The following is a 24,347-nucleotide window of genomic DNA, read 5'->3' on the forward strand; positions in this document are numbered from 1 at the left end:
AAAGAAGGAACTGACGAAGTCTGAATGCAGATTGAAGCATATTTTTTTTAACTTTATTTTTCCTGAGGTTTTTTTTGGGAGAGAGGGGTTCTGTGTTTTCTTTCACAATATGACTATTATGGATATGTTTTGCATGACCACACATGTATAACCTATAGCAAATTGCTTGCCTTCTCAATGGGGGGGGGGAGAAGAGGAAGGGAGGGAATTTGGAACTCAGAGTTTTAAAGACGTGTTAAAAATTGTTTTTACATGTAACTGGTGGGGGGGGTAAATGAAATACTAAATAATTTTTAAAATATAGAGATGCTTCTCAGGCAACTGGATAAATGAGGTTTTATTTTGGAATTTTTCAATATTATATTGAGGTTCATTTATCACATTAGTGGCATCGAATGTTTGATCTGAGCAGTGTTATACAAAGTAACTCTACGTTGCTTAGCACATATTTTCAGGAAGACGAAACCATGTTTATTAAGATTCTTTGTATTTATTATTCATATATTGGGGTTTTAACTTTTTGTAAAATTCTTTCTGAACTAAAATTACAGTTTTTGGACAATCACTGTGATGTATTTATCTTTTTAACCTGACTTGATTTCTTCAAAGTAATATAAAATGCTGTTGTGTAATAATTCTAAAATAGTTTTATCATGAGCATTTGTAATTTTTAAATTGTATTATGATTTATGAGCAACCAAAAATGTTGTCTTATCATTGGGAAGCTTACAGAATAAATTTTACCAGAAAATGAAAAAAAAATAGAGAGATGCTAAGAAAATACGATGGACTACTGTAATGAACTTAAAACTGACAAGTAAAAAGAATACAAAGAAATCTAGAAGGGCTTTTTATAACATCACAAAAAGAAGAAAAGGACAAGCTGGAGAGGGCAGAGTGCCTACTAACTAAAATGTACGTTATAAAGTAAATGAAAATAAATTGACAAAAAATCCTGATAAGAGACTTCAGAGGAGAGACTGAAATAGTGCTGTGGTTTTTGTGCTCTGAAATACATTTATTTTCAGGTAAATAGCTATTAAGCAAGTTGAGTTATTTGTATAGATATTTAATGTTAAGGGACTTTGTTTTATTTGGTTTTTTGCTAAACCATTAAAAATAACCTCAGTGAATCATAGTATCATGCTAGAGGTTTAGAGCAGGAAGCTTTTTGTGTGTGTAATTAAACATCTTTTCAAATATCATGACAAGAATAATAATACCACACATGACTTGCAGTCACTAAGTGTTTAGCCTACGTTGTCTCGTTTGCTCCTCATGACAGCCTTGTGAATATAGGTAGTGTGGTAGTCTCCCTATTTTACAGATCAGAAGATTGAGACTTAGGTTGAGTAATTTCAAGGTCACATAGTATATGGTAAGAGCTAAAGTTCAAACTCAAGCCAGATGATTCTAAATCCATTGCTCTCTTTATCCTATACTTGACAACTGAAGGGCTGTATCTTTGCCTCCCTGGTCCTTGACAACTGGTACCACCATCGATCACCACCACCACCCCACACATCTCTTATATGAAATAAACTAGTTCGTTTTTGTTTTTGATTGTGACAGCTCTGCCAGCTGTGGTCCATTGAAAACAAACCGTGATTGACTCAAATGAGGATTGCAGTTTCTAAGCCAAAACTCTCCCCTCTCAGCAGGTACCACCAGTTCCCCTTTCAGGTGTCCCAAGAGCAGTAGGACATCCTTGCAATTCACTTCTTGGCTTCTGCTCATTGCAACATGATTTTGTCATAGCACAATGAATTGTAAAGAGCAGAAGGTCCTTCTCCCACCCACTCCCAATATGTGGTTTAGATACTTTTGGAATCTTTTATTGCTTTAAGAATTCCTTGGGAACCTATAAATCTGTTCTCATGTCACTCTGATTAGTTTTCAAAGCAGAAGGTATCCTGGGTAGCTCTAAGGAGAAACTGAACTTTGCTTTCTTGTTCAACTATTAGAAAATGCAGCTGATCAACCTCCTTTAAAAGTATAGTATTTAATATGTTTAATATAGAATGTATATGTTCCAGGGCAAAGCCTGAAATTTTCAGAATCCGTGGTGCAGGAGGTCAAGCAAGACCTCCTTCCAGGTAGATTGGGTGAGATCTGGTAGTTATAAGCCTCACATTTTCTCATTGTTTATGCTCAAGATGCTCCAAGCTGATCCAGTATTCTTCCCCAGCTCTCTCAAAAACAACCCCTCCTTCCAATTCCTCCCCAATACCTGGTTACTTCCCTTCCCTTCTTGTCTCCCCTAGAGCCTTGGACCTCATGCATTCTGAGGCCCATGAATTGAACAGCTAAGGGTCCCTGCCCAACCTCCAGTGGCTGGTTTTGAACTCTCCTGGCTTAGAGTGAATGTCAGTAGTAACAGTTTCTCTTCTAAACAACCCTGAGGCTCCTGCCCCTCCAAGAGGGATTTATCTATTTATTTTTTCTTTTCTATTAAAGGGGCCATCCCCCTGACTATCTTTTAAAAAGGCCTATTCACTGGATGGGCATTACCTCACTTTAAGTGAGTACCTGAAAAGGCCTTAGCCTAAAAAGACCAAGGTCTCCCATTGCATCCTGGACCATCTCCAGTCATCCTGGGCCATCTCCAGTCATCCTGATGGCATATCTGGATTCAGATGGCTCTGGAGGAGAAGTGAGGCTGGTGACCTGCACAGCCCTCTCTCACTCAAAACAAAGTCCAGTGCAAGTCATGTCATCATTTCTCTGATGGCATGTCTTCTTCGAAAATGAAGGGCAAACACAATAGAATGTATATGTATAGCCTATACCAGATTGCACTCCCTCTTAGGATGGGGGGAGGGGAGAGGAGGAGAACATTTAGAACTCAAAATCTTATGGAAGTGAATGTTGAAAACTAAAAATAAATCATTTTTTAAAGTGTAGTATTTTGTAGCATGTTTGTGATTACCTGTAAAAGCTTTCACCTTATTGCCAGTCTCTAAACTGAGCATCCAGTTTGCCTTTGTTGTTTCTGCCCCTCCTTCCCCCTTCAGTTTTCCTGGATTTCCCATTATGTTTTTTTCTTAAATAGCAAACATAGATTTGCATACGTAATATTTGCAGAGTACTGTGTTAGGGAACTAAAGGGAGATATGAAGTTTATATTAGTAGTGCCAAACAAATAGAAACAGAGGCCACTAATCTGTACATAAGGATTCCTGTGGGCCACATATTGACTTTAAAATGATATTATCTGTGCTTTATTGTACTTTTATTTATTTTCTTAACTATTACCCAATTACATTTTAATCTACTTCAGGCTACACTTGAGAGGGTTATAGGCTGCATGCTGAGCTCATCACAGACAATGCCATGGCGGCAGCCTTCTCTACTGCCAAAAATCACTGCAGAAAAGTAAAGGAACGGAGGGATGTACAGAGTGTAGCACTCCACTAAACCTCAGAGAAAAGCCCAGCATCTAGCAGGGCTTCTCTAAAGTCACTTGAAGCAGATCTAGTCTGCTGATCTGTAAATTTCCCAGCATAGGACGAGGTTGAGATGCATTGATATCCAGCCCCTAGGAAACAACCATCAGAAGGGTAGGAGTCACAAAGTGAACAATAGGGAAAGGGCAGGGAGAGTGTCTGAAATTACCAAAAGTCTCTGAAAGAAAAAACTTAGAGACTCTGAACATATGCAGATAAACGATAGGGAAAACATTAATGGCAGAAGGGCATATTGCCTCTGATCTAATAAATAAGCCCAAGAGTTTATGAATAAATAATAAATAAAGGGAAATGAGCTAACAGTTGTTGAGATATGGCCTTATGGATTTGAGAACAGTACCACAATGCAATGCTCCTGAGTAGGTTAAATATAACACCAGAATATTCTGCACCTACCAGAAAATGCAAGAGGGAATAGAATGTTGTGTCCTGGAGAACAGTGGCACTTAGAATACAACTCAGAATGACCTACCCTGCAAATCTGAGCATAAATGGGGGAAAAAAATGAACATTCAATAATAAAGAGGCATTTATAACATTCTTAGAAAGAAAATTAGAGCTGAAGGGATCCTTTGCTTCTTGACTACCCCAGACTATAGAATGGAAAGGGGGTGAATGAACACAGCAGCCCAAGATAGCAATAGCAGCAGAGTAACGGCGGAGAGAACAGTAAGTGACTTCAAAGTATACACAAAGAGATGGAGGCAGAGCTGGGTTGAAAATGATGGTGGAGAGTTGGACTTGAAGTGTTATGAACGGAATCTGGTAACACCCTGCCTACAGGTGAATCTGTGAGACTACCTTACAAAATAGGAAGATGCATGAAAGGGAGAAAGGGAAGCAGAGGGGTAGAGAGGAATGAGTGATGTGACGTGGGCCAAATCAAAGGCTAGCAATGAGAGGAAGCGACCCATCTCTCAGGGAGACAAGTGCTTCAAAGGGAGTGGGGGAAGAAAAAGGGGGAAAGAGAGGAAGGTCTTGCTTTGGTGGTTGGAGGGTGTTTCACTGTCTCCTATAGGTGATGAGAGATGTTCTGTCAAGGGAGTTGGATCCATTGTGTTGGGTGCAATCTAGGGGATTTGTGCTTGAAGAGACCACTCATTCTTTCCTGGTAGGGGAGAAGTTGAATTCCTGGGAGCAACTTGGCATCTGGGAGTGGGGATGGGGGGAAATTGCAGAAATTTTTGTGGTATAAAAACAAATAACATCAACATTTTATTTTTTAAAAGGAAAGGTATCTGGTTATAGAAGACCTTGATAGCAAAAGGAATTTAAACTTTATTCAGTAGACAACAGGGAGCCACTGAAAAGTTTTGATCAGAAAACTGATGTGAGGAATCCTTAATACCATAAAGGAATAGTTTTAAAAATTATGTTAATTTGTTATATGACATATTAATTTGTTATTTATAGATTTTGTATATGTTATATAATTATAATATATAGCATTATATAATATATATATTAAAATGCACTATTTAAGATGATCCTATAGAATTTTAGAAGGTCCTTGTAGATCTTTTCCATTCTTCCTTTCATCTCCCCTGATTCCTACTATGCCTGTGTGTTTTCCTAAGCATAGATGTGTAGCTGCAATCTGAGACAAGAACAGCGAAAGGGAAAAACAAAAAGGTGGACAAGTCACCCAATATAGTCTGTTAGGTGCCTATTATGACTTTCCCAATAATGGGTTCTCACAAGGACCATTCAGTCCTTTCTTGACTGATCTCTTCACCTCCTCTGCCCCTTATCAATTAGCCAGTTTCTTGATGTCACTGAAACCTCTATTTTTTCTGAAGACACCATATCTCTTGACACCATCTCCAAAGCTGGTTTCTCCTTCTCTCATATTCCTTGACACACAGTTCCTAGTCCTCTCCAGTGCCACTTTCAGACCCTTCCTCTGCCACCATCACTTAGCAACCACCTCTCTTCCATTAAGATTCATTCCATCTTGTCCAGATCCTAGCTGCCATCATCCATGGACCTCCAGGTTACTTCCTTCCATAAGTTCGCTACCTGGATCTTAGTTTTTTCATCTGTAAACAGGGGGTAACTTCAGTGGCCTCTGAAATAACTTTCATTTCTAAATCTCTGATCGTCTGGGTTGGGATGCTCTCCTTACAGGAATATCGTAAGTCAAAATCCTGAGACACTTTTATGTTTAATGCCACACTCAACCAACAAATAATCCTTCTATGCTTTGAGTTTAACTTTCGTTGTTTGGCCTTGAAGTGGGTGTGGCTGGCAGAACCCCAAAGTTATGCACTGTTGAGCTCATTCTAGGATAATCCAAACAGGGAATGGTTTTTCCCTTCACACTCTGGAAGGAGCCCAGGGGTCATCTCTCATCCCCAGTACCTCCCAACAGAATTGCTGATGTGTTATTAAACGTTTGTGCCTTTCTAAACATCTATCCTTAACGCTCCTATGGTTATGAGCCCATTTTCTCTTCGTTTAGCTCTTTATTTTTTTATTACCCTTTGTTATCCTAAGTAAGAAAGGAAGCTTCAAATTATCCAGATGTTAAGGGAAGGTATCAAAGTCAAGAGGGGTAAGTCTTGGTAAACTAAGTTCTATTGTTCTTTTAAAATTAATCTACAGTCATGCATTTCTGTAGTGAAAAGAGCTGCTAAGCTAAAGGGTATAAAATGACCCTTCCAAAGAAGTAAACAAAAACAAAAGAAAAAAGTTCATAGCCTTCATAGTACATGATGGCTGTCCCAGTAGCATCTTTTTATGCAAATGCATTACTCAAAAGAGACCACAAGCCAGAGCAGTTTGCTACTTCCAGGATCCAGTTTAAAGAAAACCTCCAAAAAAGAAAATCTTAATGCCCCTTAGGTCCCATTTGTAACCACGGAATGGGGTGAGGGGTAGATTGGCTCTGGACTCTGGGCAGGGGCATCCATAAAGAGCCTCCAATTGGTCTTGGTATGAACTTGATTCCCAGTGCCAGCCCACAGTTCAGTTGTTGTTGCCAGGGCTTCCCTACTGTATCATTATCCATTTGGGAGGGGGTGTTTGAGAAGGCTGGGAAAATGAGTCCTCTCTAAGGATCAGGGCCAAATGCAACCATCTGGTCCCAAAGGAGGAAGCTTGGACCATGCAGTATACATGAGAGGGTAAGACAGACAATCCAATTCAGTGAAAATTTTTTTGAGTACCTACTATGTGCTGTGGAGAACAAAGACATCCCTCTCCCTCCCCCCCAAAATCCTTAGCCTTAAAGATATCACTACACTGGAGGATACTATACCTCTCCAGAAATACTGTGTACACAGTACACAGCAGCTTGTGCAGGGAGACAGTACTAACAAATTAGAGTGAGAAGTTGTCTCTATGCAGAGCCTTGAAGAAAGCAATTCTGAGAAGTGATCTCCTTTCATGTTTCCTTTCCACGTGGGAAACTCTCTGTCACCTGTAGGAATTGAAGGCACAGAAATGAAAATGAGCTTTGGAATTGAAGGAACAGGTAGCTAGTAGACCAATTTTGTTGGAAGTAGAGTAATGTGAATAATTTTGGAATGATAGACTATAAGTAGTATAGTGATAAATGGTACTTAATCTCTGCCCTCCAAAGAAATTATAAGGAAACATACCCATCGGTCTGAGTAAAGAGGTAGATTACAGGTTTGCAATATGGTATAAACAATCAGCCTTGTTTACTGGTTTGGTTAAATTGGAGAGGGCAGGGCGTAAAGAGGAGGCTGAATGGTTCATTGAAGGAAGTGGTTCAAAGAAAATGACATTGGTGTAAAAACAAAAAGCAATAATGAAACTTTTTGAAAAGGAAGATAGGGTAGAGAAACATTGTAAATTGAGCTTAGCTTTGACTTTATAGATGTCATACAGATTAAATACCAGGATGAATAGTTCAGACTTTATCCTGGAGGTAATAGGGAGCCACTTAATATGTTAGGCACTTATTCCATGTACTATACAGGGCAGACCCAAATGTAAAAGAGAATGTTTTAAAAGGATCTGATCTTGTTTCACACTATTGAGATCTGAGTTTTGCTAAACTGTTCCTCCTCACCTTCCAGCCCTTTTTTTTTATTCTTTATTTATTACAAGAAATGATTCTCTGGAAAGGGGAGGGAAGGGATATATTTTGAAATGAAGGTGATACAAAAAAATCAGTGATTTTTTTAAAATTAAGTGACTAATAAGAAAAACATCAGTGACAGTAGATGCCCCTCATTTAGCAATTATATATTGCCTTGTATTCTGGTTATCTTTTTTATGTACTATACATCTCGTTGGCATCATAGTTATCTTTTTTAAATACATACATATACATATACACACACTATATATCTTGTCTGTCCCATTTACATTCTAACCTCCTTGAGGTTAGAGACAAGGGCTTATGTTCTTTTCCATCCCCCAGGATGTCTGGCATTCAATAAATGTTTGTTAGCCCAGTAATTGGAAAACGTGAGTGATTAGCATTTCAAATCAGTCCATTCTTCCCCTAAGCAATGAATACAGAACACCAAGTCAAGAGAGTATTGAAAAGAGAACCTTCAATGTTATTGGTAATTTTCATATGGATGGGAATCTCTGGACGTTGAGTCTTAGGGAATCTGTATTAGAGTTTTCTTGTTCCCTGTTGTTTTTCCTCTTGCAAATTAGGTGGTTATCTCTAAAACAAAACAGAGAAATAGACACTTGCCTCTTGTTCAGGAAGGTACTGGAGTTATGACATCCATTTTAAATTTAATGACATCAATTTCAAATTTAAATTTAGTCTTGGCAAAGGCCACAAAATAGTTGAATTTCTGATGAGTACAAGGTCAGATCTTGGACTTTCAGTTCATCCAAAAGCCAATTTCTCTTCATCATTTTCATGTTATAAATATGAACCACTTGGGTTTAGCTGTGACCCAAGAGTAACATACCTGAGTACCCAAATGGTTGCATATCAAATGGTACATTCAAACCAATGAAACAGTCACCTAAGCCAGAAAGAGCAGCCATCCATTGGCTCTTTATTTAATGTCTACATAGTACATGGGCTTCCTCATTTTCTTAGTATCTACTGAATTATCTGAGACTATTTTTTTGAAGGATGTTATTAATATATCCTGTTAATAAAAAGAGGACACAGTATCACATGGTTAAAAGCCTACATGAAATCCCAAACAGATGCCATAGTTTCAAACTTCCTTCACGTCAAACTTTTTTTTTTTCAGGGGAGCTCAACACTTATCAACACTGATTGGTTTAACTCCCTACACTTCCATCTTCTTTCCATCTGGAGGTTCCTACTTTGTTCAAAATTCCAAGAAAGTAAAGGAGCTATGTGATTGATTTCCAAGCCCCAGAACAGTTGATAGTGGCCCATCTATGAGTAGTGTCCCATATCAGAAGCGTGTTGCCAATTCATCTCTCCTCTCAATAGTCTTTATGCTGCTACACTGTTCTGTGGCCCCTGTGTGCTAGGCCCATTTAGTAAAAATGTAAACAGGAAATTGTTTTCTGGCTCGGATGAGCCATTTCTGCTCAGAAGCAAGTCAGGGTGAGGGGGGCCAACCAGGTTGGGGTAAGGGTTCATGGGCATGCAGCATCCTGAAATGAGGTTGGAAGGTGCCATCAATGTGTTTGTTGTAGACCTGGAAGGGTATGAAACCAATTTGGGGAATGTTGTTTTGACAGAAGAATGCACAACTGACTTTATTAAAGGAAGCTCCTATAATCTGCTAGCAGTTTCTCTGCAGGGGAAAGGTATGTGTTTATCCTCCAAGGAATCATGACAGGTATGACTTGGAAGGACCCATTAATTTAATTTGCAGATTCAGCATTGACATCTTATTCCCAGATTTCAGTGTTCTTTCTTGTCTCTGCCAGCACTCACTCCCCTTCTCCACCCCTCAGTCTTGTATTAATGCCTCAAGATCGTGTTTATCTTTCCCCTGTGTGTTGTTGATAAGTGTTCTGGTTATGTTTTACAGCCCCCCGAATCCAAGCCCAACTTCACCCCTCTCACCGTCTTGGCCCATGTTCTCTGCGCCATCCAGCCCTATGCCCACCTCATCTACGTCCAGTGACTCATCCCCCATCAGGTCTGTTGCACAGTTTGTTTGATTTCACGTTGCTACTGCTGTATATTTTCATTTGCTTTGTCCTGCTTTCACTTGTTATTTTGGCTCCTGCACAGGTTTGGTTCCTGCAGCCCAAACCTGGACTTGCTTACCATGAGGCCCAAAGCTCCCAGAAGGCTTCAGTACAAATCACTGGATGTTCAACCTCCTATCAACCTAGTAAAGGGATGTCTGTGTAGTGTATCTAATTTTTGAGGATGACATTTTGTAGGATATTATCCCTTTCCCATAGTCCTGATGTCAAAAACAAAAATATTAAGCTTGAAGGAACAATTAACCTAAACCAGTAGGTCATTTCTCATGTAAATTCCCCATTACTATTTGTGATATAGTCAAATTTGAAGACAGGGCTCTGAAATGGAATCTCCTAGGTAAAGTTCCCTTATCGGTCATTAACTAACTCTAACAGGCCCTCAGAGCTTTAGTATACTACCTTTAAAACCAGAGTGACTTTGACCCACACCTTCCACTTCTTTTCATGTCTCTGTCCCTTGTTAGGATCAAGCAATGTTTATTCTTCATACCATACTAAGGGTCTGGGGTATTGACACATGGATCAATGAAGATTAAACAACACTGTTGCCCCTAAGGAGCTTATAATCTAATGGAGGACACATAAATAGATTTGAGAAGAGCTTAGGGCAAATTAATGGATAATAGATGCTTGACAAGTTATTAATGAGAAATTTGCAGTATCTGAGCCTTTCTCGCAGCAGTTGAACTTGGCATCATGCAAGACAAAGATCACATTTCCCTAAATGCCACTAGCAGAAAACTCTGAATTAGACAGACAACCAGTAACAGAATACATTGGGTAAGGGCTAATACCTCCCCACCAGTGCTGTTGGTGCCCGGATGGCTTCATTTCCATTAAGCATCACGTGTCATGCTTATCTGTAGTGTGTCATGCCTCTTTCCATTGGTGAGAAGATTGATTTGTTTTCTCTCCCTGAAGATGATGACCTTGTTACATTTCTTCCTTCATTTTTGACTTCCAGATATAAGTTTTATGATCCATTTCACCTGGGCCCTTCAGAGGGAAGACACCACCTCAACCTAGGAAATGAATAAGGCAAAGGTCACAGACTGTCCTGGATGTCTTTGACTGCTTTTCTGTGCCCAGTGTCATGCTGTTACTAACTGGCAGAGTTACCACTCGAGTCTTCTGACCCCAAGTTCAGAACTCTTGACCATACCTTACTGCTGTTAAATTTTGATCTTAAGAGACTTAAACAATTTAGTCCCCAATTCCTTATCTTTTGATTCCTTTTGTTTGTGTGTTTTCATTAGTTGAGCCTAGATGAAAAGCCCAAATAGAGCCTTAATGAAAACTACTCAAGCACATGTTCCCACAAAAAAGAAAGTCATATCAAGGAATATAGCTGACTCTCAATATTATATATATGCATTATCATATATATATGGTACACATAAAATGCGCACGCATCACCTTTGCAGTTATTTCATTATATTCTCACAGCAGTCATATGAGATTAACAGACTATCTGGCATTCTTCCCATGTTACAGGTGGGAAGTTGAGGCACACAGGTCATGTGACCTACTCTGAAACCACATGATTAATTAGAGCCAGGACAAGAACCCAGCAGTTCTCATTCTTAGTCCAGCATTCTTCTAAACCTGGATTTCTCAATCAGGGGCCCACAAATTCATTTTTTAAAAAATATTGAATGTTGAATAATTAGTATTAATGAAGATATTTCAATTCAGCTTCTTCCTTTTCAATCTTATGTATTTAATGTAAACATTTAAATACATTCTGAGAAGGGGTCCATAGACTGCCCAAGGAGCCCATGACACACACAAAGATTAAGAATTCCTGCTTTAAACTGCATAACCTTAGCAGCAGGGTTAACTGCAAATCTTAGCCTTTGAAACTAGCTTGACTCTATAGCTCTATATATAGCTTGACTCTAAAGATTAAGTTACCAATGTCTCATATTGCCCAAGTAATTTCCTAGAAATAAATTATGGTCCTAGGAAACACTTTTATTGATACTCTGTGGCCCTGGGGTGTGGCATTGTCTGTTATCTTAACTGATAAATTTCCACCTGTTAAGACAGTGTGAAACATCAAATTTTGAAAGGCAGACTGACTTACTCAAAATGGCATTGAACTTGGGAATCATCACACCTAGATTCAAGTATAGCCTCTGCAACTTACTAGATGAGTTTACATAGACTAGTCACAACTTCATTGAACTTCCATTTCCTTATCTCTGAAATGGGAGATCATGTGTACTTCTCAGATCTATTGAGATGAAAGTAGTTTGTAAACCACAAGTTGCTACATAATTGTGAGGTGGTAATGGTGTTTTTAGAAATACTACCTGAGAAATTTGCCCTCCAGAGTCCTAAATAATTTAGGCATTAGAGAAATCTGGTTCCTGAATTTTGATAAAGGAGCATATAGTGGCAAGTTAGCTTCTAGATGAAAGGTACTGACAGATAAAAGGTAATTTATGTTATTTCAGCAGAAATAACCAAGTTATGCCCATGGATATTAGCATATGAGTGTCTCTCCTCACACTTTCCCCGAGATTCAGCAAGCCCTTAACGCTGGTCTGTAATCTTAGACTTTTCATTCCCTTTTCCCCTTAATTCAGTTCTACCTAAAGATTATTGGAGGGTTAGAAGAATGCTGGTGGCAATATTCCTAAACCAGCAGGATATTTGCAATGGAAGGGGAAGAATTGCCTTTTGCTCAGTAGTGACCCCTTTGGCCAATACTGGAGCAGCACCCTTAGCAGAATTCTACTCCAGAACTAACTGTGAAGCTGCCATTTTGAAATACCCAAAGGAAGAACCTAGATACGCAGTGAGTATGGCTGATACAAGTCTGTGTGACCCTGCACTGTTGAAAATGTGTGATATTTTGGGACAATCAGCCGTTCTGGGGGCCCCAGGTGGATAGAATCCCTCCTTGCTATTGCAGAATATACCCAAAAGGTGGTGACATCTGCTTATTCTTCATTTCCTATAGGGCCTACCAAAAAAACCTTGGAAGTTCATATTATTTTCCATGGGGAGAGCCCTTAAAAAAAGAAAAGTAGTAATTCTGTGAATGTGTTTAGACTTTCTAGAAAATCAGCGTGGTCTCATTTCTCCTTCCTCCCATCTGTTTTGGTGTTTATTGTTACATAAACAGTTCTTCTGATCAGAAAGATAACCACTTACAGTAGCCCATTAAAGAGATATTGAACCTGAGCAAAATTCGCCTCTATCCTCTCCTATCCCCTAAGAAGCTGTAGATGTCATATTCAACCCTTGCACAACACGAGGGTTACTTGGAGGCCTTGTCAGAAAGACCAAGTCAGTCTGTCACACAACCCTGACCCAGACCCATGGGAGCCTGACAGGGGGAAAGTGTATCATCATTCTGCAAACATTGCAAGGACATACAGGGGAAACTCCAGTGAGTGCTTTCCTGGCCTCTTGCCATGCTCAGAGGCAAAAATTAAAAATGAACCAGCAGAACTCAAGCTAGTTCATGTCCTTGAAGCCTCAACAGAGCTTTGAAGGGCATCACTACAGGAGCGATGGGGATAGCCCTCTGTTGTTAGTGCCACCCCCACACCTGTTGAGATGCCACTGGGGGTACAGTGGGAGGAGGGAGGGGGCATGAAGGGCCCAAGAAGCCCTGTGAGGTTTTTGAAAAATCAGGAAATCAAAGCCAAACCTTTGAACATGATCTCAGATGACTGAATTTTTGCGTATGGAAAGAACGTGTGATCTGCTTGGGGGGGAGGGGGTAAGAAAGGGGAGTGAGAGTGAGGAAAGATGGCCCCCTGATCTCTGATTAGGCTGACCAGCTTTAAAAGAATTAAAGAATCTTCCCAGAATAAGAGTCAACCCTTTCCAAAGCCACTCAGATATGCCCTTCACCTTCATACACTTCCAGTACATTGGGGTGGGTTGGGGGATTGGGAAGGTAGAGGAAGGGGAGAAACCCACGGGGAAGAGACCTCTGAGGGAGCTTATCAACTACTCCTTTTAGATACCCAGACAGGAAAAATCAGGACCCTTTTAAAATAGTAGGAGCCTAATAAATGTTTACTGATTGATTGATCTAATCTCCCTGCCCCCCACCAAGAATCCCTTCTACTTGGAAAGCACCAGGTAACTGCCACATGTAAAAAAAAACCCATCACTTTTTTATCACCGCTTTCTTGCTTAGATATCCCTGACGTTATACCTTCCAGATTCCCAACAACTATCCTCCCGCAATGGTTTTCTTTACCTGTCATATTTTTTTTTTTCAATTACTGTTTTAAAATTTGGTTAATAAGTAACTTCTTTGAACGTCCAGTCTGTGAAAATGCAGTCCTTCCCTTGTTTTTTCTCTTATTACTTCACTTTCCTCCATCTCTTCTTCCCACTTGCTCTGTTCCTCCCCTTCCCCCGGGGCAGGGCGCCAGATTGAGAACCTGGTATTTAAGGCATTGGCCAACCTAGGAGGATTTTCTGTGCTCTCCTCTCGACTACACACTGCCCCTTGTTGTCAGTCACATACTTTTTTTCCACCTTCTTGGCAGTTTCATTCTTTGCTATTTCAGCAGTTTTCACAACCGGATTGCCCAGTCTGCTCTATAAAATTTACTCTCCCCCACCATCTGCACCACCACCACTACTACTTTAAAAAAAAATGAGGCAATTTATTTCTCCCTGGGAATTTGTACATTTTTGCATTTAGCCCTGAGCTGTCAGGCGCAGCCCTGGTTTAGATCACAGGATATAGTTAAACCCCTTGTCTCATAAATCTTTTGCTTTTTCTAAATGATACTCATAGGGAGAGTTCTCTTCAAGTTGGTGCTTGTGAATTTTTTGTAAGGGTTTCCCTAAGCCCCATCCCATTTACACTCTCTCCTGCCTGGTGCTTGGATGCTGAAACATTCAAGAGGACGACAGTAAACTCTGTCCTCACAGCAAAATTGGGACAACCATCTGCTCTGAGCATGCAGCTTTTCCATAATTTTTTTAACCTTTCCAATTTGCAAGGCCCAGGATTTGTGGATGACTGACCCTACAACAGTTCTCATCCCACACCTCTTTTATCCAGGTCTCTTCTTTTCCCAAGGAAGAAACTGGCTTTAGTGTTTAAAAGAAGAAATATAACGACAGTTGTCCCTGAAGTATCCCTCCCCTGCCGAAGTGCTGCCTCTAGGGTTGCCCACGATCAGCCCAAGCTGACTTCTGCCACTTAAAACCAAAACAAGTGTAACATTGGGCCTCAGATTCAGTTTATCCACCTGTAGACACAACGTAGTACAAATGAGGATCAATGTCAATATGGAAATTCTCAAGTAGATAGGTGGAAAATACATCTAAGCCCTCTGCTGTTTGTATAGTATAGATTTGAGTTATCACCGGTGCTAGCTCATTTTCCATAATGAGCTCCCCAAACAGATTCTTTTAGAGTTTTGGCAATTAATGGACCAAATTCTTGTACAGAAGATGAGATCTTCTGTACTTCTCACTTCCCCAGCTGACCCCAAATAATTAATTTTCCTCTCCCTCCCAGAGGGAATTTCTTGGAGTTGGTCGTCAGTCAAGAAGCATCATTGGGGTACTCTAATAATGTCCTTCAACCAAAATTCCCAAAAGGCTTAAAGGAATTGGTATGTATCCCCAAAGTACTTGGCCTTGGGAGATAGTTATTGAATACACATCTTTAATCACAAGCACAATAAAAGCATGTGCATGGGGACAATGCCCTTTGGTATCATTTTTCTCCAGCAGGTCTTAAACTCCCCCCCACCCCCAATCTCCAATAAGTTGTTTTTTTTTTTTTTAAATTACACATGAGAGGGCCCGCATCCACCTGGGTGTCCTAAGTGGAGACCTAGATTTTCTGGAATTTCTTCTTTCTGACTCACATGAGACATTCCCCAATTTCAACAACAACCTCTCCCGATGATACCCTGCAGTAAAGCCTCCCAGAAAAAAAGCTTCCCAGAGCCAGCCTTCCTACTCCCAAGACTGCCCTCCGGTGCTCCCATTTTTGAAGTTCTGAAGTTCAGGCCCATTTGACATTCTTCAGTATTTGTTTTGCAGGGTAAGCTTCAGTGTGGCACAGGGTGGCCCCCGAGAAAGAATGGCCTTTGTCTGAATATTTCTCATTGTTCTTCTCTGAGCCATGCAGTTTTGCCATCTCATGTTCTGACACCTGGTCGTTTTCTCATGTTTTCCAATGAGAAAAAGAGAGAAGTAGGCGGCTTACACGGAGAAGAGAGGGCAGAGGTGTAATACCTTGGGTTTAGAGACTGGTTGCTTGTAGTTGTTTGTTTGTTTGTCTGTCTGTCTTACTTTGGGGTTTTGTTTTGACCCACTCAATAAACTCCTGTTTTCACAGCTCACCATTCCGAAAAGCAAAAGCCTTGTATGCCTGCAAGGCTGAACATGACTCAGAGCTCTCATTCACAGCGGGCACTGTCTTCGATAATGGTGAGTGTTTCGTTCCTCCGCAGGGATGGATGGGGGGGATCCCTTCACACCCGTTTTAGAGGCCCCACACGAATGGCCAGAGATATATAAAGAAAGTGGTTGAGTCCCACTCACTTGTATTTTTTCTCTTACTACATGACATAACATTTGTGGGCAGGGTGATTGGGTGTGGTGATTGGGAGCCAGAAAAACCATCCCCAGCCAGTGGATGGGGTCATTCTTCTTCCCTCCCCATTTCTGAATGCATGGAGACAAGAGGTTGGAAGGAGAGAGATGGAGACAAGGGAAGTGAATGACAGCGGTCAGGGCAATGGTTAAAAGCATGGGATGGGATGTCTGGGGCCAGAAATTTCACCACTTACTGGAGTGACCTGGGGCTAGTCAAGTCCTCTCTGCATCTCAGGCGCAGGGTTGGAGAGTCTTCTCAAAACAGGCAGGGCAAATTCTCAGCATGCCAGGGCACAAAGGAGAGTCCAGGAGCAACATGATCCAGTAGCGGTTACTCTGCTGGACCTTCTTCAGCCCCAGGAAAAGTTGTAGATTTCCTGAAGGGAAAAGTGTTTACAGTGGGCCAGGCACTGTGTGCTAAATGCTTTTTACAAATATAATTTCGTTTGATCTTCACATCAACCCTGTGAGGTAGCTGCTGATGTTATCTCCATTTTACATTTGAGGAAGCTTAGGCAAACCGAGGTCAAGTGACTTACCCAGGGTCATACCCATTAAAAGTGTCTGAAGCCAGATTTGATCTCAGTCTCCCCAACTCCAGGCCAGCACTCTATCCACTATCCCTTCTTTCTTCCTTCAAGACCCAGCTAAAATCTCCCCTTCTACGTGAAGCCTTTCCTGCTCCCACGTAATGCTAAAGCCTGTACTGTGTCGATTACCTCCATTTTATCCTGTCTCTTATCTGTATGTAACGTATGTAGTTATTTGCTTGTCTCTCCCATTAAACTGTGAGGCCCCCAAGAACAAGAACTGTCTTCTGCCTTTCTTTGTATCCACAGTATCTAGCATAGACTAGGTGCCTAATAAATGCTTATTTCATAATTAATAGGGCCTTGTTCTGGGACAGCTCTGTGGTGCAGTAGATAGAACACCTCCCCTAGAGTCAGGAGGACCTGAGTTCAAATCCAGCCTCAAACACTTGACGCTCACTGGCTGTGTAACCCTGGGCAAGTCCTTAACCCTGATTGCCTTGCAAAGGAAAAAAAATAAATTGGACCCTGTCCTGAGTCTGACTGCTACTTCATCTGCCCCAGCCACTAAAAGACACTCTTACCTTCAGAAAGTCAAGTATAGAAGTAAGGCACTAAAAGATTATTTGCAAAACTGACTGCTGAACAGAGACTATCCCTGGGGGGGGGCTTCCAGGAAAAGATGGAATCAGTTTTGCTCTGAGTCCTGCCTTTCTCACTGAGTTGGGCCACCCAGCTTTGCAAGTCATGGCGTCTCTTTAGGCCCACTGTGTGTCTGTCCAGCCTTGGTTTCCCCTCAAATTTCATTGACTTGGTGCCTCTTTTTGTTCTCTCTGTTTTTAAAGAACACAAAATAAAGTCACAAAACTCAGCAAGGCAATTGCCTTCTCAGAACCAGTCTGACCTTCAGCAGAGGCTTTTCTGGCCCTGACAGACAGGTTCTCCAAGTGTGGGCTGTCTGAAGGCATTCAATTGATGAATGTTGCCATGTTAGCTCCAAGCAGGGGCCTGGTAACATGAAGTGACCTTCAGGACAAATAAGCTCAAAAGTTGGATTGTACAGGGTCACCAGACTATCTGCATGCATAGAGAAAGGAGAAGACAAGGCCTCCACATATAGATTAACAGAGAGATTGAAGAGATTATATTATTTACAAGCAGATTCAGAGTTTAAAGGTCCATTTACTCCAAGCCATAGCACACAAGGGCAAGGGGCCCTGGCAGGGCCAACTTGGTCTTTTACTGCCATAAAACAAAGTAATCTTACTACTCAGGGTTGTATCATCTAGCTCACACAGATGAGGGAGTGTTCGTGTGTCTTTGACGTGATTTTATTTTCTTAAACATAAATATATTCCAACTGTGGACTGCAGAAGCAAATCATATGGGCACATACGTTTGCAGTGGGAATTGAAACCCATACCATCATAGTCAGCAGGTTGCACCCTGTCTGCCAGCGTCCCTCAGGTCAGAGGACAGTCCTGTGTCCTGGACATTCTTTAGCTTGTGTTTTCACTAGTAGCAGAACAATAGTGGAACTTATGATGGAAAAGACAGAGGAGACTGTTTTAGCTAGTCATAAACCTTTTCCAGGAAGTCTCCTGGCTGCCAGATTAAAGATAGGGTTCATCAGCAAGCTTCATTCAACCATCCGAGGCAGAGAAACTTACCAATTTCTCTAGGAGGCAAAGGGATAAAGTAAACCAACGGCCCAGAAGAAACTTCTGTTGGCTGAGCTACTGTAGAATAGGGAACTGATAAGATGGATCTACCTTTCTGACTGATCTGCTTCTGTTGAATTCTGTCATGTCACCTGCCCCCACCCCCTAGGATCATAGAATTGTAGAACTAAAAGTTCTTACAGGTTCTTACAAGAAACCTGGGCTCAGAAAATTTAGGTGATTTATCTTTGGTCACAGAGCTAATGAGCGTTAGAGCCAAATTTCAGACTCAGTTCTACTGAATCCAAGTCTGGTGGTCTTTCTACCACACCACACTAGAGATATCAGGCATCAGAAGGAAGGGGCTACATTCATTTGTTGGTCAGGGAGGGTCTTTTTCCTTAAGCCAGGCTAAATCAATTTGCTGCCAAAAATAATAAAGGCTGGTTAGTTTGGATTCTATAAGCAGATTAAAATCAGCTAAAAATAATCCCTCTTTCCTTGAATCTCTCAAGCCACCCTGTTTGACCTGCCCTATGTATGTACTGAATCATTTTTTAACCTAATATTATACTTTTTTGTGTACATCTCCTCTTTCTTTCCCCGACTTTTCTTCTCCTGATCCTCTGTAGTCCCTTCCCCTACACATACACCTGATCGTAAAATCTTTGAGGGGAGCTACTAGGTCAGTTTTCATCCCAAGGAAATTTCCCAGTAGCAGGTTTCAATTTTACATGCTTAGGTGGTTTCCTTCCCAAAAGCAAATAAACAGAATGATTTAGGTAGAAAAAAGAGGGAGTGAAAGTCTGGATTTCACAAGAATTGCTCCAAAAGGCTTTGGATTCCAGGGTGCCTGGCTTAGAATTCAGAGTCTTTGCTCTCTCAGCTTTTGAACTTTGTGCAGGGAGGGAGTAGATGGGCAGGCAATACTCAGAAACTAACTACAGTGTCAGCCTTTGCAGATCTACTAGGAAACTGTTCACCTCACCAAGTGTGCCTCCGATGATAACTGGAAAGAGAAATGATCCACTTTCTTGGGAATGTTATTCATCCTTAAGCAATACAGTTAGTGATACCTGGAAAAAAAAACCATGTGGCATTCAATCAAATTAGGTTCTTGGGATACTTTTATCAAGACCTGAGATCAGCAGGATGCATTGACTGCCTCAATGTAAAGCAACAGCGAGAAAACAGCTACACCCATCTTTTCCCCATGGCAGAAAGCCATCCTCACTCAGCAGGAGCCATTGATTGTCTGAGCACTGTGACTTCAGTATACTCTCTCAGGATGTAGAGTCAGGATCATTTAGCCTGCCAGAATTCCTGCTGCCATGCCAGCTGGTGCCCCCTTGCCTGTGGGACATCCAGTAATGATGACTCTTCCATCATGGAAGGCATTGTGATATGGAGGAGATGGGGAAAGGAACTATGTGCCAAGCACTGTACTAAGCATTTTTTTAAAAAATTATCTCATTTGACCTCACAGCAACCCTTCAAGGACAGTGAAATTTTTACAGTTGAGGAAGCAGGCAGACAGGGTAAGTGACTTGCCCAGGGTCTCACAGATTCTAAATCTCTGAGACCAGGTTTGAATTTAGGTCTTTCTGCCTCCAAACCCAGTATTCTCTATCCACTATGCCACCAGCTGCCTTGATAGGCATGTTGTAGAAGGAGCACTGGTCTTAGAGTGAGAAGATCTGAGTTCAAGTTCTGGCTTGGATACTCACTAACCATATATCTGTGGGCACGTCACTCGACCTTTGAACCTCAGTTTCATCCTCTGTAAAATGACATTTTTGTGATTCAATCAGTTAATCATGTTTGACCATTGTGGGGTCTTCTGGGCAAAGACAATGGAGTGTTTTGCCATTTCCTTCTCCAGAGGATTAAGGCAAACAGGTTAAGTGACTTGCCCAGGGTTGCATAGCTAGTAAATTTCCAAGACTGGATTTGAACTCAGGTCTTTCTGATTCCAGGCCAGCACTCTATCCACTAAGTCACCACTTCCAAAAATGATACTCAGAGGTTAGTTTGAAAGAAAAGTTTCTTTATGAAACTATAAGCTACCCCATCAGTGCTCAGGTGACTGCCCGGTTTGCAAGAACATTGTTGTTGATGGGATCATGGCTCCTTTGGAGTCTTTCTACTTTAAGGTCCATGAACTTGAACAGACCCAGAGAGAGGAGAAGAAGGAAGGACTTACCATAGTACATGGGCTCAGGAAGAGTCAGACATGACTGAAAAACACCAACTCAGGGCTCCTTTCCTCTGGCATACATCTTCCCCAGTCCTGCTCAGTCCGAAATGATCTCTCTTTCTTTGAATCGTTCATATATTAGGATTGGAAGAAGGTCCTCAGGTCCCAAGCCCTCAGACAGGTTTCGTGATTTGCCTGAGGTCACACAGGTAGTAAGAGTCAGATTAAAGACCCAAAGCTAAGTCCTGTGACCCCAAATCCATTGTTCTTCCTACAATAGCACGCTTCCTAAGGAAAAGTGTCATCTCATTTAGCTTATTCTGTTGAGGTGGGAGAGGCCAAGGAAGAAAACCTGTATGGCACATTTTCCCACATTGTAAGCCCTCCACAGCTGCTTGTTGAATTTAGTGGAATGTATACATCCACGCATGGTGTTTGTTTGGGAGTACGGCATGGCTTGTCGTCAGGGAAAAACCTGGTGTCACCTTCTACATTCATTGTGTGTTTGCTGTGCTGGAGAGCTGCCCAAGGTTATGCCTACAACACCTCATGTGCATAAATAGAATCCTCTCTCCTGCAGAAGTCGTTTCAATTTGTTAAGTGTGTATTGGGTGTCTGTGAGGTGCAAAGCTAGGAACAATGGACTCTCCTGTTTGTACATTCTGTGCTTTGTCCAGACTATTTCCAGCTCTCACCCTGCCTTCTCCCCCCCTCCATCTCCCCCTGTTCCAGATACTGCAGTCTCAACCTACCAATTTTAATCCTCCCATTTGTCTTGCTTTGTGAAAATAGAAAATATCCATCAGTGCTTAGGTGACTTAGGTTCATGGATTTAGAGATTGTTCCATCTTTGTGGTTGACAAGAATATCAACATTGATGGGATCAAGGCTCTCTTTGGGTCTTTCCACTTTTAGCCCCAACCCAGGGATCGTCTCATCTGGCATATATCTTCCCTGATCCCCCTCAGTTAGAAATGATCTCTCTTTCTTTGCAAAGGTCACAGGCCACCTGTCCTATACATATAATCATTTTTTTCTAACTTGATATTATACTTATTGGTGTACGTCCCATCTTCCCCTCCCCATTTCTCCACCAGATATAAATCTTGTGAGGCAAGGACAGTGTCAGTTTTCATCTTTGTGGTCCTGGATTCAAATGTGACCTCTTGGTTACTACTTGTAGGACAGTGGGCAAATCCCTTAAAGTTTTCTTATCTCTTTCCTTATCTATAAAATGAGGGAGTTGGGTAAGACAGCTAGGTGGTGTACTGGACCTAGAGCCAGGAAAGCCTGGGCTCAGCTGTGTGACCCTGGGCAAGTCACTTAACCTCTCTGCCTCAGTTTCCTCAGTTGCAAAATGGGGATGATGATAATAATAAGTACCTACCTTGCAGGTTATGGTGGCACATAATAGATACTCAGTAAAATTTTGTCTCTTTCCTTGTTACTTTATTTTTTTTTTAATTTTTAAAATATTTTTAACATTCTTTTTAAAAAAATGAGTTCCAAACTCTGTCCCTCCCTTCCACTCCTCCCCTACCCATTGAGAAGGCCAGTGAAATGATATCAATTAAAAATGCAAAATATATTTCCATTCTTCCTGTACTTTAACAATATATCTCTAGAACCAGTGTTAAAGGTTAAAGCTTGAAGTAAGATCTGGACCGTTATTTTGCACATTTATTTAAATGATAATTTTTATAGATATCAGCAAATATGAACATGAACAGATAGAAAGAGCAGGAAAAAAGAGGATTGTATCTGAAACTGTGAGTCTCTATTATGTCAGCTTGAGTTGTTAAAATGATACATTTAGTTTAGCACGGTAGTTCCAGTGTTGCCTTGCTTTGCTATGTGCCCTTCTCAATCTCCTATTTTCTTCTGTGTTTATTTTTAAAATATTTCATTACTGTTTATTTTTTTCTGCATCACTCTCCATACCCTTATTCTCCTTAATAGCATTCCTCCAACCCACCTCACCCCCAAAACAATAAAAGCCCTCCCTCTAACAAGTAAGTATAATCAAGCAAAACAAATTCACAGAATCCAGCTGAACTCGCAGTATTGGTCCCATCCTCTACCTGCTTTATCAGTCTTCTGGGGTTGTGATTGTTAAGTCTTTCAAAGTTGCTGTCCTTTACAATCCTGTCCTTATATAAATTTATGCTCCACTTCTGCCCTCTTCACTCTGCTCGCATTCACACGTCATCCCAGATGTCACTGAATACAACCCTTCCATTTCTTTCAGTATAACATTCCTTTACATTCATGTGCTATGATTTGTTCAGTCATTCCTCACTTGATAGGTGTCCATGTAACTTCATGTTGTTGTCCTTGGAGGCGGAGTGAGTTTGCTGTAACAAAGGATACTGCTGTAAATATTTTTTGCATTCTTTCCCTCTGTCTTTAGTCTTGCTGTTCAGTAGTTTCAGCAGTGTCCAACTCTATATGACCCCATTGTGGGGTTTCCTTGGCAAAGATACTGGAGTGGTTTGCCATTTCCTTCTTCACCTCATTTTACAGGTGAAGAAAGTGAAGCAAGCAGGGTTAAGTGACTTGCCCAGGGTCACACAGCTAGTGAATGTCTAAGGCCAGATTTGAACTCGGGTCTTCTTGCCTCCAGGCCTGGCGCTCTATCTGCTGCCCTGTCTTTAATTTTTCTGCCTAGTAGTGGTATCACTGGGTCAGAGGGTATTCTGCTTTGGGAATATAGTTGCAAACTACTTTCATAGCTTCACTGAATAGTTTTGTCAGTGTGCTGGTTCTTCCACATCACCTCCCAACAATTTCATTTTCTTTTTTTATCATCTTTGCCAGTTTAGTGAGTGAAGTAGAATCTCAAAGTTGTTTTAATGTGCATTTTTCTTATTATTAGTGATCTGGAACATTTTTTCGTAAGGTTGTTGATAGCTTGCATTTCTTGATTTGAATAAATGCCTGTTCACATCCTTTGGCCAGTTGTATTTGACTCTTGTTCTTATATGTCTGTGTGGATGTATTCCTTTAACAGAGGAATTTACTGCAAAAAACTTTTCCTAGTTCATTGTTCCCTAATTCTAATTGGGCTCCCCCCCCCCCCCAAAAAAAAATTCAATTTTATATCATCAAAATGGTCTATTTAGATTTTTTTTTCATTCATTTCTTCCCAAACAATGTTTGGTCAAGAATTCTTCACCCTATCCAGAATTGTGAAAAAAATCTCCTTCCTTGTTTATGATACAATCTTCTATATAGGTTCAGAAGTTTGTAATCTTATAGAATTAGAGCTGTAGAATACTGTAAATACCATCTAGTACAATTCATTGTACAGATAAGAAAACTGAGGCCCAGAGAGGGGAAGTGACATATCCAGGATCAAGCAGGGAGTAAATAGGATAGGTAGGATTCGAATACAGATAGGCCAGTACTCCTTCCACTCTATAACACTGTGCCTTTTATATAGGTCATGTGTTCATTTGGATATTAGTGTGGTATAGGTTATGAGATGTTGGCCCAGGCCTAATTTCTCTCTATGCATTCCAATTTTCTCAACAGTTTTTGTCAAATAGTGATTCCTTAACCCAAGAAAATGGTCTTTGGGTCTGCTAAAACATTTTGTTACTATGTCCAACTGCCTCTGATTTTTGTGTTCCTAATTTATTCTGCAGATTAACTTTTCCCTTTTTTTAAACTAGTACCAAATTTAACATTTCTATAAAACATCTTGTAAAGACCGCAGTCGTGTGTTTGTAATTCTTAGGTATCTTGGTAAGTG

At 40.8% G+C, this 24,347-nt stretch overlaps 1 protein-coding gene and 1 long non-coding RNA gene across 6 annotated transcripts in view; one reads left to right on the forward strand and one right to left on the reverse strand.

The window, feature by feature from the left end:
• The window catches only part of ARHGAP26 (Rho GTPase activating protein 26), a 528,529-nt gene that overhangs the window by 491,265 nt on the left and 12,917 nt on the right, over positions 1-24,347 (forward strand). For 2 of the 4 annotated variants that reach the window (XR_011971925.1, XM_072630633.1), the window contains exons 21-23: positions 9,425-9,535; positions 15,115-15,211; positions 15,946-16,037. Coding sequence is in view for 3 of the 4 variants with exons in the window: in XM_072630633.1 (XP_072486734.1) it covers positions 9,425-9,535; positions 15,115-15,211; positions 15,946-15,990 (253 nt within the window). In the remaining variant the exon portion in view is untranslated. The remainder of the gene's footprint in view (positions 1-9,424; positions 9,536-15,114; positions 15,212-15,945; positions 16,038-24,347) is intronic. The other 2 variants (XM_072630631.1, XM_072630632.1) reach the window with 1 other exon arrangement.
• On the reverse strand, positions 75-21,031 carry LOC140518452 (uncharacterized). Of its 2 annotated transcripts, XR_011971927.1 has the most exons (6): positions 20,600-21,030; positions 19,385-19,472; positions 16,400-16,582; positions 10,403-10,630; positions 7,995-8,115; positions 75-6,888 (listed from the first exon to the last, which is right to left on the reverse strand). It is a non-coding gene; the product is annotated as an uncharacterized lncRNA (long non-coding RNA). The 2 variants fall into 2 exon arrangements; XR_011971926.1 differs by having other exon boundaries at positions 16,400-19,472; positions 20,600-21,031.

This window comes from Notamacropus eugenii, chromosome 1, assembly GCF_028372415.1.
Source record: "Notamacropus eugenii isolate mMacEug1 chromosome 1, mMacEug1.pri_v2, whole genome shotgun sequence".
Lineage (NCBI taxonomy): Eukaryota > Metazoa > Chordata > Mammalia > Diprotodontia > Macropodidae > Notamacropus > Notamacropus eugenii.